Raw genomic sequence first — 13,606 nt, 5'->3', positions numbered from 1 at the left:
TGACTCCTTTTAAACCCACTCAGATCTCTACAGCTGAGATAATTTAGACCTCATACTAATGATTGTTTTAGGCTTATCTTCATGTCATCATGTTGCCTGTTCTTAACTCTGTAAATTTTCTAATGGCTTTTGACAATATCCTGTGAATTCTTTTTTTCTTTTAAAACTCACTGACATTCTAATCTGAATATATATGTGCTATAAGTAGGTTAGTAAGGAAGTGATTCTCTTAATTTTGTTTTGTTTTTGTACTTGCAAGTGTTGACCTCTGTTTTTTGTTGTTCTTCACAGCACACACACATCCCTAGGTTAATACCTGTCATAACAAGCAACTGTACCTCTAAGTCTGTCGCAGTTAGAAGGTAAATTTTAAAGGATTTTCTCATTGTTTTTGAATTGTTTAAAAACCAAAACAAATTCCAAATCTCCTTCCATGGATAAAATTTCATGTATAACATGCTTAGTATTACTTAAAATCACTGCAGTAAATGACTTTGAGTTGAAGAATCAAGATCTAAATATTTTGGGAAATGAATGTGGACAACCTCTATTATGTTTCTGTGTGTGTGTGTGTGTGTGTGTGTGTGTGTGTGTGTGTGTGTATGTATATGTCTGTGTGAGAGAAAGTGAGTTTGGGTGTTAGTGGCAGAAGGAGAAGGGGAGAGGACTCCCTGTACATTTGTTTCCTGTGGTAATCCTCCTACCTTTGTCATCGGTCTGCCCTGTTCCCTGAGTAAAGGCAGTAACTGCATGCAAGAAAAAAATACCGTAAACATCAATGGCAATAGTTTTGTATTAACATAGGTGAGGGGAAAGGTATGTGTTTGCATCTTCTGTTAGCGATTTCTGGGATTCTGAATCTTCACCGTCACTTAGTTCTGTGCAGTTGTGGGAGATATACCCAGAAGACACAGGCAAATACAACCTGGGTAACTAGCTAGGGGTTTGTTCCCAAGTCCCTATCTTATATGTCCTGGCGAGCTGCCCTAAACTACGTGTGAGGAATAAAGACTGTGTTCTTTCAGCTCAGACCTGTGATTCTTGAGTGTTTTAAGAGTCTTTTAAAATCTATGAACCCTCTTTCCAGCAAGTCGTAAATGTACAGAATAGTTTTGTGTAGGTTTGCAGGGAATTCATGAATACCACTAAAGCTGTTCCAGTAGACTGTATTGGGAGTCTTATAGGATAATTACTGGCAGGCTTGGGCAACCTCTTGGCCCCATTCCCTTAGCTGTGTGTCTTGATCCTAGCCCTGTGAAAGAGTCCTTCACTCGAAGATTTAGAGCCCAGATGACCTTTGCCAGCCGTTTACCTTTTTTCCTGGGGTGTCTTGTTGATCCTGCTGGGTTTCTGTGGGTACAAGACCCTCTTAAGCATGAAGCAGCTCTATATTTGTCGTTTTAAAATTTATTTTATTATTTTTAACAAATTGGCCAGAGACCGCCTTTTAAAAAATTTTCTTTCCTTTCCTTTTCTTCCTTTCCCTTCTGTTCCCTTCCCTTCCCCTTTTCTTTTTCTTCCTTTTTTTCCTTTTCTTTCCTTTTTCCTTTCCTTCCTTCCTTTCTTGCCTTTCTTCCTTTATTGCTTTCCTTTCTTTTCTTTCTTTCACCCAGGCTGGAGTGCAGCACACTGTAACCTCAAGCTCCTGGGCTTCCAAGTAGCTGGGACTATAGGCACACACCACCATGGCCCACTAATCTTTTTTTTTTTTTTACTTTTTTTTTTTTTAGAGACGGGGGTCTCATTATGTTGCCCAAGGATGATCTCAGACTCCTGGGCTCAAGCAGTCTTCCCACCTTGATCTGCCAAAGTGCTGGGATTATAGATGTGAGCCACCATGCCCAATCTTTGTTTTTTTAATTGGCAAGTAAAAATTGTGAAGACTTATGGTGTACAACATGCTGTGTTGATAATGTGTATACATTTTGTAATGGTTAAATCAAGCTCTTTAACATGTGTATCACCTCACATACTTATTTTTTTGTGGTGAAAACACTTGAAATCTACTCTCAGCAATTTTAAAGTGTATAATATGTTGTTACTAACTGTAGTCACATCACTATGATGTGCAATCGATCTCTTGAACTTACTCCTATCTACCTGACATTTTGCATGCTTTACATCTCCCCAGTCTCCCAACCCCCAGCTTCTGGGAACCACCATTCTACTTTCTGCTTCTATGAGTCCAATTTTGTTTGCTTTAGAGGTGGTACCTCACTCTGTCACCCAGGCTAGAGTGCAGTGGCACAATCATGGCTCCCTGCAATCTCTAACTCCTGGGCTCAAGTGATCCTCCCGCCTCAGTCTCCCAAGTAGCTGAGACCATAGGCGTCTGCCACCACGCCCCCAGCTAAGTTTTAAATTTTTTGTAGAGATAAGGTCTTATCATGTTGCCCAGGCTGGCCTCAACCTCCAAAGTGCTGGGATTGCAGGTGTGAGCCACTGCACTAAGCCTGAGTCGACTTTTTTGGATTCCACACTTAAGTGAGATCATGCAGTATTTGTCTTTGTATGCCTGGCTTATTTCATTTAAGATAATATTTTCCAGGTTTATCTGTGTTGTCTTAAATGACAAGATTTATTTTGTTGTTGTTAAGGCTGAATAGATTCTGTTGTGTATATATGCTACATTATCTTTATCTCCTTATCTGTTGATGGATACTTAGGTTGATTCCCTATCTTGGCTATTGTGAATAGTCTTGCAATAATCATGAGAGTTCAGATATCTCTTCAACATATTGACTTCATTTTTTTGGGATATATACCTAGTAGTTGGTTTTATATCCATCTCATTAATAACTACATGAAAGACAAAAAGAGAAAAGAAGAATAATCCAGCTATCTAAAGTCACGAAAAAAGAAATTTATACCTTCCACTGAAAAAATGTAATTCCTTACTGTGCGGCTCAAGTGCGTTCCCCGGGGAATGCAATCTACCCTTGACCTAGGGTTCAGCTTCTCCTGGGGTTAGAGTGGAACAGCTTTAGCTTCTCCTAGAGATGAGAATGTAAAGTTGGCATGCCAGAGGGATGATTATGAACTTCAGAACCTGACCAGCATCAGTTGAAACATTCCTCTCCCACTTACTCGTTTGACTCGTTAGGTATAAAGGTTTGGAGGATTCACAATCATTACGTAAAACATTTAGTGAAAGCTTAATTTGTTGCAGCTGTGGCTGTTGTTATTTTCATTTTGCTGCTGTTGTTTTCATTTCGCTATTGTTAGGTTTCCAAGAGAAATTCAGAATGTGTTTTTCCTTGCGTAAGGCAAAATTTCTCCAATAAGATGACACGGATCTTTGTTGTGGAACATTGTAAGATGTTCAGGGGATTCATCATCTTGGGCTGCCATTACAAAATACTACAGACTGGATGGCATGAACAACAGATTTATTTCTCACAGTCTAGAGCAAGCTTGTCCAACCATGCAGCACAGGACAGCTTTGAATGCCCAATACAAATTCGTAAACTTTCTTAAAACATTATGAGATTTTTTTTTAAGCTCATCTGCTATCATTAGTGTTAGTGTATTTTATTTGTGGCCCAAGACGATTATTCTTCTTTCACTGTGGCCCAGAGGAGCCAAAAGATTGGATAACCCTGGCCTAGAGGCTGGAAGTTCAAAGTCGGCGTGCCAGCAAGGTCAGATTCTGGTGAGGACTCTCGTCCTGGCCTGTAGACCAGTGTTTTCCTGTGTCCTCACATGGGAGAGAGGGAGAGCAGGGTGGGAAGGAGGAAAGAACAAGCTACCTGTTATCTCTTCTTATAGGGACACTAATCTCATAATGAGGGCCCCATTATCATGCCTAATCTAAACCTTATCACTTCCCAAAGGTCCCATCTCTAAATAACCATCACATTGAGAGTAAGGACTTCAGCATATTAATTTTGGAGGGGGGGGGGGTGGGCAGGGAGATAAAATTCGCTTCATAACATTTAGCAGTTCTGGCCTTTGGCACTAAATATGAGTAGCACCCTACAGTTATTGTGACAATAGAAATGCCGCCACCCTCACCAATTTCTGAACCAAACACTCAGATTGTTATTTCTGTATTTAGCCAGTGGGTATCAGTCAGAACTGTATGTCTTAATGCTGAGAGAAGTAATAGAGACCATCTTGCCCAGTCCCTCTGCCCTCTGCCCTCAGAAATGGAGAGGGAGCTTAAGAGGGCAGTGTAAGCAAGGCAGTGCACCTTCTTAGCTACATATTCAGCCTGTACTTAGCTTCGCTTCGTAGAATTGGTAACAAATGGGTTACACACACTCTGACATTAACGTATATATAGTGGAATTAGGAGTTCAGATACAGCAGTGATTAAAGCTTGCTGATGTTTTCCCAAGAAGCTTCATAGATGGGTTAAAAATGAGCTACATTTTGAAAGATGAGTAGGAATAAGTGCAGTAAAGAGCCAAGAAAAACCCAGACTGGGAAATGCCACAGGCAAAAGGGTGAAAGTAGAATAAACATGGTCTAGATTGGGGATTGGGGCAGGAATGGGGAGGGTGATGGTGAGGAATGTGTGTGTGTGTAGTTGGTGTCTTTCCTTTGAAAAGGCTTGCTCTACCACTCTGGCCCCACCACTGCCGGCCCTAGGACCAAGCTGCATGGCTCTCCTGTGAGCTGCTGGAGCCCCTTGCATTCTGGCAGTGTAACTGTTTGTCTCTTATGTTCTCTGGGCTGTGTCTTGGTTATCATTGGATCTCCAGCATCTAGCATGGGGTAAAGGGTCAGTAAATAATTATTTTTATTTGTTTATTTTTGAGACAGGGTCTGACTTGGTTCCCTAAACTGGAGTGCAGTGGTGCAATCATAGTTCATTGCAGTCTCAAACTTCTGGGCCCAAGCAATCCACCCACCTCAGCTTCCTAAATAGCTAGGACTTTATTAGTGCATGCCACCATGCCCAACTAATTTTTTTAAAAAAATTTTTTGTAGAGACAGTGTCTTGCTTTGTTGCCTAGGCTGGTCTCAAATGCCTGGCTTCAGGTGATCCTCCTGCTTTGTCCTCCCAAAGTGCTGGGATTACAGGCGTGAGCCGCTGCTCCCAGCCTTGATTTATTGAGTGATTGTGTATGGATTATAAGTTGTGAATTGGGAAGGTTGTAGGAAAGAAAGTCTGGTCATTTCTTTAGAGAAAGATTTTACTTCTGATTTGTGTGTTCTTGAATGGGTTCCTAGGACTATTAGGATTTATTCATACAAAAATAGAAATGCTAGACTTAGGAAAAAGAAATGTTTATTTATTTGTTTGTTTGTTTGTTTGACAGAGTCTCGCTCTGTCGCCTAGGCTGGAGTGCAGTGGCACGATCTCGGCTCACTGCAACCTCTGCCTCCCGGGTTCAAGTGATTCTTCTGCCTCAGCCTCCTGAGTAGCTGGGATTACAGGTGCCCGTCACCATGCCTGGCTAATTTTTGTATTTTTAGTAGAGATGGGGTTTCACCATGTTAGCCAGGCTGGTCTTGAACTCCTGACCTCAAGTGATCCGCCCGCCTTGGCCTCCTAAAGTGCTGGGATTACAGGAGTGAGCCACTGTGCCCGGCCAGAAAAAGAAAATTTTGTAGAGGTAGAACCCGAAGTGGTGATGTAATCTAAATTGTTTTTGTGCACAAATCAGACCAAGAAAAATCATAAAAGTGAAAAGGCTTAAATAGAAGGATGCTGAAACATCCTTCTATTGGTTGGTTGGAGGAAAGCAAAGTAGTTGGAGAAAATCCATTTTAAGCACTATTTAGGGCCTTAGCATGAAAATATGGAGAGCACTTAGTTTTTCAAGGTACTTTTAACTTTTTTTGTGCAAAGCATTCTCCGAAATTAATGCAAAGACCTGATTGTGTCATGTTTGTTGATCTTCTGTGCATGTGTACATTCTCTATTAACATATTACTTAGGATAGTATAAAAATGAATGACAGTGGTAAGTCCTTTCAGTGATGTTGCCATGAAGTGCAAGCTTCTGATTGGAGAGAAATGCTTGGATCCTGTCCCTGTGTCCCTGTGGCACTAATAGGTGCTTAATTACTTTCATTTGCTTTGGTTTTTAGTCAGTTCTGATTCATTCTTTATGTTCTGTTTTTCTAATCATAAAAATCAGAAGAAATGTACTAATTATAAAAAATAGTATTGGGTCACTTAAGTTTTCATTTTCACTAAAATATGTATTAATAAGTTGTGTATTTCTTAATACTTTTTAGGCGCTGTTTTGAATTTTTAGATTTGCTTTTACAAGAATGGCAGACACATTCACTAGAACGGTGAGCATCTGATTTGAAACCATTTTTCCCTCTGAATTGAGTCTTTAGAGTGAATGCTTTGGTGAGTGGTCCAGCTGGCTTTCTGTAAGAATGGAGGAATATATGCGTTTGTTTTCATGACTACGTCTGTTGTTTTACTGATGTTGGCCACATAATATTCACAGACGCTTTTAGTGAATTTCATTGGTTGAAATACTACTATGTCCATGTGCATTCTGACAGCTGCAGAGCCAATGTAAACTGTTACTGACTCTGGCCCTGCTGCTTGACATTCCTGTCAGTTCCCATGAGGTAACTGTTTAAAGTTGCTGTTAGTAGACAAGTGTTAGATCCTTCAAGGAATTTCACTCATTTGAAAGTTTTCTTTTTCTCCCTCTGTATTTGGTGTAGACAGCCTATTTAATGTTAAGGTGATTATCTCACAGTTTCCATAGAAACTAGTTCTGATGTGAAAAACACAAGCTTTTGTTGTTTGGGTTTGTAAAAGATTGAGCTATAAGTGCACATTTAAAAAAAATCAGCTTGTGTTTTTTAAAAAAAGTCCCACAAGAGAATAGGGTTATCAAAGTCCTTAGGCGTGGGTGGGTTGGAGTGGCGCTAGGGTGTTGGGGCAGGGTTGGGAATTAAAGGGCTGTAGGTAGGAGTGCCGTGCTTTGCCCAGCCACGTGGGAACTTACCAGCCTTGGCACAGAGGCTCCCAGCTCCATGTTGCCATTTGGAAGTTGTTTCTCCCACCTGGTTTCACTTGCATCAAACCATACATTTATGATTGTTACTGCTTTCTTTTCTAAATATCTAGACACATATCGGTATTAGCTGAAACAATAAAGAAGGGAATACATGATGCTGATTCCGAAGCAAGAATAGAAGCCAGAAAGTAAGTTTTTATTGTACACCACTTTTTAAATTAACTTCTTCTATATTTCACATGAATTATAGGATTGCCTTATTAAAAACTTAAGTTACTTGAACATATTTGTTAACCATGACTTTTAAACATGACCCCCAAAGGCCATTTTGGAATATTTCTCTCTTTTTTTAATAACATCACTCAACCTTGTAAATAAACAGGACTGAGGGAGACAAAAGAATGCTCGTTTTTTACATTCGTCACAAATCATCACATAGCTCTGGAAGGCAGTTGTATACATGCTCAATGTATTCTTTTACTCATTAAGCCATATTGTAATCCAAAGCTGCTTTAATGATTTACCATGAAAAATCTTGGTCACAGGGAATTCTCTCCCTGCAGTCACTTCTTTGCAAGCATCTGTGGTTCCTTGGTGTGAATCATATTAAGGGGAGTTGGATCGACTAATGCCTGGGATTATCACAGTGATAACTTGTTGTTTCTGTCTCAACAAGTGAGGTACTTTTGCCATTAGGACTGAGTTTCCTCCAATTATGTGGCCATGGCCTCTGTATTCGTTACCTCCTTGGAAATTTTTTTTTTTTTTTTTTGAGATAGAGTCTCATTTTGTTGCCCAGGCTGGAGTGCAGTGGTGCAATCTCGGCTCACTGCAAGCTCCACCTCCCAGGTTCTCGTCATTCTCCTACCTCAGCCTCCCAAGTAGCTGGGACTACAGGCGCCTGCCCTCATGCCTGGCTAATGTTTTGTATTTTTAGTAGACACATGGTTTCACCGTGTTAGCCAGGATAGTCTCGATCTCCTGACCTCGTGATCCACCCGCCTCGGCCTCCCAAAGTGCTGGAATTACAGGTGTGAGCCACTGTGTCCAGCCTTGGAAATAATTTTTGCCAGTGTGACTGTAAATACCAGAAGTTTGATATTAAGACATTCTCTCTTGGGCAGTGCATTGATAACTACTGCCAGTGTTGCATCTGTGATTTTTTTTTTTGAATTTACTCTCATAGTTGACCAACTCTCCTAATTGATATGTGCTAAAATCTAATTGTACTAGCCTGCAACATTACGGTTTTACTTAGCTGCATTCATACATCCTGATCTAGTACTTATTGCTCTTTGACTGCCTTCACAGTTAAATTATATTTCACTTGTTTCTGAGCTTATTATAACTATGAAGTGTTTGTGCCAATTTTTTCTTTGCTAGTTTCTACCAAAATAAGTGATATAATTAATCGTTGCTAAAAACTATTAGGAATGGATTTGTTAATGATCTGTTTATGCTGTTTTTATCCTTGTATTGGACCCTCCCCACCCCCGGCCCATTTTTTCTTGGTCTTTAATTATAATGTGATACCGATTTCAAGTAGCTCTGAACATTTTAAAAATTTTCTTTTGCACATGTTACCTAAGGCAATTTTAAATACTTTGTGTCAAGAGATGTAAAATTGCATGTATAATAGCTGCCATTTTAATGAGCCTATCCTGTGTTCTAGGTATAGTCTTAGATGTTTAGCTCCACCTTCCCTAAGATTCCCCAGTTTTGCAAGTTAGGCTTTTTAATTCCCATGTTATAAATGAGGCTGAGGTTGAGAGAGGGTGAATGACTTGCCCATAGTCTAAAAGACAGTAAAATTGTGAGGCCAGGATTCGTACCAGGTCTCCTTTTTTTACCCTCTCCTCCTGCTACTATTAGCGGCTAAACTGAGGCTTCCAGTCCTTGAAAATCTTCTGTGGTGTACTCCAGAGTTCAGCAAAAGACCTGTTTGGATCCTTGAATTAGACCAGGATTTTGTGTGTTTCCTCTAGATGTTACTGGGGTTTCCACAGTCACTTCAGCAGAGAAGCAGAGCACTTGTACCACACCTTGGAGTCCTCCTACCAGAAAGCCCTGCAGTCCCACCTGAAGAACTCAGACAGCATAGTGTCTCTGCCTCAGTCAGACCGCTCGTCTTCCAGCTCTCAAGAGAGTCTAAAGTAAGAGATTCATCTTTGCTTATCATTCATGTGAGAATTTGTATTTAAAAGTTTGTCACGTGAAAACACAAATTCTAGCTATGTTTTTACATGTGTGCTTGTTAAAACGCCCCCTTACTTCAGGTAGATCCTGGTGCAAAGTAAGATACCACCATGGAGTGGTAAGAAATAGGTTGCTTTGGTCTCTACCATACTGTTTTTCAGTTACATGTGTACGGCAGTCCTAGAATACAGTTTTAGAATAACATAAGTGAATTATGGAGTAGTGTGAACTATACACACCAGTGCTTCAGAGTCTTCTCAGAGGATGTAAGTGTGAACCTGGAGACAAGTTTGGAAATGGAGGCCATTCAAACTCTGTGACTTAATATATTATCATCTCTGCTCTGTGTTTCTAATTTCTGTCTGTAGTTACTATTTCACTCTCTGTATTTGAAAGGCAATCCAAAATAGATTGCTAAAGCTTCGTTGGGAATCAGGGAGTTTATAACATTGTGGTTCACATTGCCCAAAAAATTCTGAAAACTCTGAAATAATTCTTCATTGTAATAATTTCCTGTTGTAGTTTGTATTTGTATTAATTCAGGTACAGTACATGTAACAAATAATATACATCTTTACTTTTAGTCGTCCGCTGTCTGCCAAAAGAAGTCCTACTGGAAGTACCACATCTAGAGGTGAGACTGACAGCCGTGGAGAAGGCCTGTTCTCCGCTCTGGTGGGCTGTACGTGCAGCTGCAAGAGGCTGCCCAGGCACAGGAGGCCAACGGCCTGCCCTCACTTCCTTCTTAGGCTTGAATGTAGCCTGCTCTGCCCTGCCCTGACTCTCCAGCAGAGCTCCGCTTTGTCAGGGCCACTCGCTGCTGAGGACAACATTGACGGGGTGACTTAGGAATGAAGCTCTGTGACCTTTTCTCCCCACCTCCCCTGCATGTTGACATTGCCACAAACTGTACCTCCTGTCTCTGATCCTTTGATGAGACAGTGAAGACATCTTGGTGGCGTTTTGAGCAGCAGCTGCAGCAGTGTGATGGTGGTTAGTGGTGGGAGAGTGGCATGTTCCAGAAAGAGGAGGGCTCTAGGTAAGAGGGCGTGGCACAGTTATGTCATTTCATGAGGAGACGCCCTAGATGTGAGCATTTTTTCCTTATTTCACTTCTTCGTAGTAAGCAGAAACATGGTCCATTTCTTTGGGGTTTATAGTCTTCGATAACAAGAAAACAAATGTAATTGATACATTACAATTGAGATCACTTGTAGTTTCCTTCGGCATTGCCTGAACTCTCTTCAGGGACCAGGAGAAACTGTTTGTCAGTTTTTTATGCTCCAGCATTTGTTAAAACTTGGTATTTGTTTTCAGGAAAGCAAAACAACATCAGATTTTAGCAATGTATTTTCAAAATTCTATGTAGTCCTTATTCATATTTCCTCCTTTATCACTAAAGCTTCTACAGTTAGTACCAAATCTGTGTCAACGACTGGGTCCCTCCAGCGATCTCGAAGTGATATTGATGTGAACGCAGCAGCCAGTGCCAAATCCAAAGTCTCCTCATCTTCGGGCACGACGCCTTTCAGCTCTGCAGCAGCTTTGCCTCCAGGGTCATACGCATCCTTAGGTAACCACACCCCTGTCACCCTTTCCCTCCTGCACTGCTCTGCAAAAGATGACTCTTAACCTCTTAGCAAAATACAAACCCATGATTGAGGCAAGTCTCACTGTTGTGGGGCTACTATTTAAATCTAAGTAGCTTCGTGCACTTGCTGCTGACAGCCAGCCACCCTTGTTGAGTGTCCCTTTCTTCGATGCATCATCCGTTTTAGTGCTGAGTAAGTACACAGTACACTCATGCTCGGAGGGTGTGTGGCACTGAGCAGGTCCTTTCCTCAACTCTTCCTCTTCCTCCATGGCAAGCCCAGCCACCTCCCATATTGTCAAAGCTAAGTTTTTTCCCCCTCTGACACTGGTGGGAGCAGAGCCAGCAGGTTCAGTGAGGGATTCACCAAAGGTAGTCAGTGTCATTAGGTGTTTCTCAATTTGAGAATATAACCAGAGCTGGCAGGTATAATCGGGTTGGGTTGTGGGGAATGGCAGGAGGAATCTGAAGGAATGTGATGAGCTCATGAATCAGCATAACCATGTCTGTGCAAAAGAGTGTTGTCCTTCCATGTATCACCTTGGGAGGAGCATGCCCTTACTCTGATGATTGCCCAAAAAAGTTTTTTAAAAACTACTTCCAAAACTTTTAGCATCTGACATAGTGATAGATCGACTATTCATATTTTTCAGCAGATGCTTAACACGTACTATGTGTCAGGCTAATTGTTTATTTCGTTTTGTTTTTGTAAGAGCCAATTCATTCAAAGCCAAAATCTAGGGACTTAGCTGGATTGGTTCTACTTTAGATTTTAAGGAAATGAATAAAATTTAAACTTCCTGAAATATTGAGGTGGAGTTACTCATGTAACTTTCAGACAAATTCCAGAGTCAGTTCTAAAACTAATGTTCTGAAAATGTTTTGAACATTGGGAGCACAGTGAACAAATAGCACCCAGAGAAGATTTTAGGGTCTGCCATTTATTCGCTCTGTGACCTGGAGTAGGCCGTGGAATCTGTAAGTCTATTTTCCATACCTGCAAATTACTTGTAATAATAGCCACCTAACTCATATATGAGGCAAAATGAAATTATATAAAGGTTCTTTACAAACTATTGTCCTGTAAGGTGGAAGAAAGTGTGATTGTGATAGGAACATTATTAATTTGAAAGATATGTGTTCTGGAACATTTGCTCAGTCAGTCTTGTTTTTATGGAAATACCTCATACACCCATAACAATTGAGAAGAAATTCATTAAGAACTCTCTTTTTAAAATCGTTTTTAACTATTGCAACATTATGTAGGAGTGTTGTCCATATGTAACCATTGAGCAAAGGAGAAGTAACAACTCTTCCTCCTATGCTGAATTAGTTCTGTTAATTTTAGTTTAGTTTTTCAGTACTTACCTATGCTTTAGTATATTAGATCCACCTTTAGTATTTGTAATTAGTATTTGTTTCATTGTTGGAAAAAGTGAGTAAAAATCAGCCTCAGTATTTTTGTTTCTCTGTCTGTATTATGGAGTGTTTGAATATGGCTGGTATAGACTACAAGCCCTCACGTCTTTTGGTATGATAATATGGAGCTGACCCTTCAGAAGCACTGATGATAAGTTTTCAGTCCAGTATTAACCTCTTCAAAGAACGAGACTGGAGTATTCAAATTCTCTGTTTCCTGAGAATTCTACCTCAACTTCCCTTATTTTGTCCCCAAACAAAAACACCAAAAAATTGAAATATAGTACAATCCTAGTGAGAATTTGTTACAGTTGCTACCTAGGTTGACACATGACATCTTTGCAAAAGTGTAGCATTAAAGCTGATGATCCTTTTCCAAACTTCTAGAGTCCAGACACATGAGGGAAGACATGGAGTACATAGGCCTGGACTCAGGTACCATGCTCGACAGCTTTTGCTGCTGGACGTGTAGTTGGGATAGGCATTGCTAGAGCAAGCTTCTCTGAGCTTCTTACTTGGCTCTGCCTTTTGGGTAACTCTTTAGTATTTTAGCTTCTAGTTCCTCCTCTCTGCCCTGTTCTGCTGGTACTTTCTTCCAAGAAAAAGGAACTCTTAAGAGGATGAGAGTTGGCTAAAACAAAAAATAATCTTTCTTTCAACTGTGGCACTACCCTGGGTTGCCCGTCTGTGTTTTATTTTCCAAAGGCAAAAAAACCATTATGCTATGTTAAGCTAATTTCAATACAAGGCACACTTACTTGCTTCAGACTCTGCTTTGCTGTTGAACTTGTTTCCCTTTTAATTTTGTTTTAAATTGTACTTTTGCTTTTTTAGTAGCTAATAACATTCGGCTTTTTAATTTTTTGAATGTTACTAACTGTTCCCTGTTATCCCTTCCCTTGTTTTTTAATTTGCTTAAAGATGGTACTACCACTAAAGCGGAGGGTAAGCGGTTTGTTTCTGTGATTGAGGTGTGTCTCACTTTCTCTGGTCCTCTGTTCTCACCGAGTGTTGCCCAGTACCCGCTTGTCCTCACCAAGGTCCCTGCATGAGATGTTGCACGCTGTTTCTCCTCCTCTCTTTTCATTCTGTCGCCATTGGGTTTTTGCCCTACCTCTACCTGAGTTCTCCTTCCCTTTCTTGTTCAGTCTTTGTTCTTGTGAATTTTAGCACTAAAGTATGCTGCGCGTGGTTTTTATTGCTGAGTCCACACTCTGGGGAGGAGCATTGATGTCACACTGTGTGCTACTGTCCTCATGGACTGCCTGTCTTGGGTTTTATTACTCCTGAAGCACTGCCTTAGCTTTTGTTTCCTTTTCTTTCCTTTTGTGCTTTTGTGGGCCTCTCAGGATTTGCCTTTCTGTTTTGAAAGTAAATTTCAATGTCAATTATTCAGACTAAAGGCTGGTAAACATTTTCTAACAGGTAATTTAAAGAAATAAAAAAATATATTTTTCTCT

General features: G+C 40.5%; 1 protein-coding gene across 50 annotated transcripts in view; it reads left to right on the top strand.

The window, feature by feature from the left end:
- Positions 1 to 13,606, top strand: part of CLASP1 (cytoplasmic linker associated protein 1) — a 308,996-nt gene that overhangs the window by 188,605 nt on the left and 106,785 nt on the right. For 22 of the 50 annotated variants that reach the window (XM_063790384.1, XM_063790383.1, XM_054678926.2 and 19 more), the window contains 8 exons: positions 292 to 362; positions 6,192 to 6,251; positions 7,051 to 7,128; positions 8,926 to 9,093; positions 9,721 to 9,770; positions 10,539 to 10,709; positions 12,534 to 12,581; positions 13,068 to 13,091. In XM_063790384.1, coding sequence (XP_063646454.1) covers positions 292 to 362; positions 6,192 to 6,251; positions 7,051 to 7,128; positions 8,926 to 9,093; positions 9,721 to 9,770; positions 10,539 to 10,709; positions 12,534 to 12,581; positions 13,068 to 13,091 — 670 coding nt within the window. The remainder of the gene's footprint in view (positions 1 to 291; positions 363 to 6,191; positions 6,252 to 7,050; positions 7,129 to 8,925; positions 9,094 to 9,720; positions 9,771 to 10,538; positions 10,710 to 12,533; positions 12,582 to 13,067; positions 13,092 to 13,606) is intronic. The other 28 variants (XM_054678949.2, XM_054678935.2, XM_054678948.2 and 25 more) reach the window with 3 other exon arrangements.

This window comes from Pan troglodytes, chromosome 13 (genome assembly GCF_028858775.2).
Source record: "Pan troglodytes isolate AG18354 chromosome 13, NHGRI_mPanTro3-v2.0_pri, whole genome shotgun sequence".
NCBI classification, from domain to species: domain Eukaryota; kingdom Metazoa; phylum Chordata; class Mammalia; order Primates; family Hominidae; genus Pan; species Pan troglodytes.
Note: the sequence above shows the minus strand (reverse complement) of the source record. Positions and strands in the feature narration are given on the sequence as shown.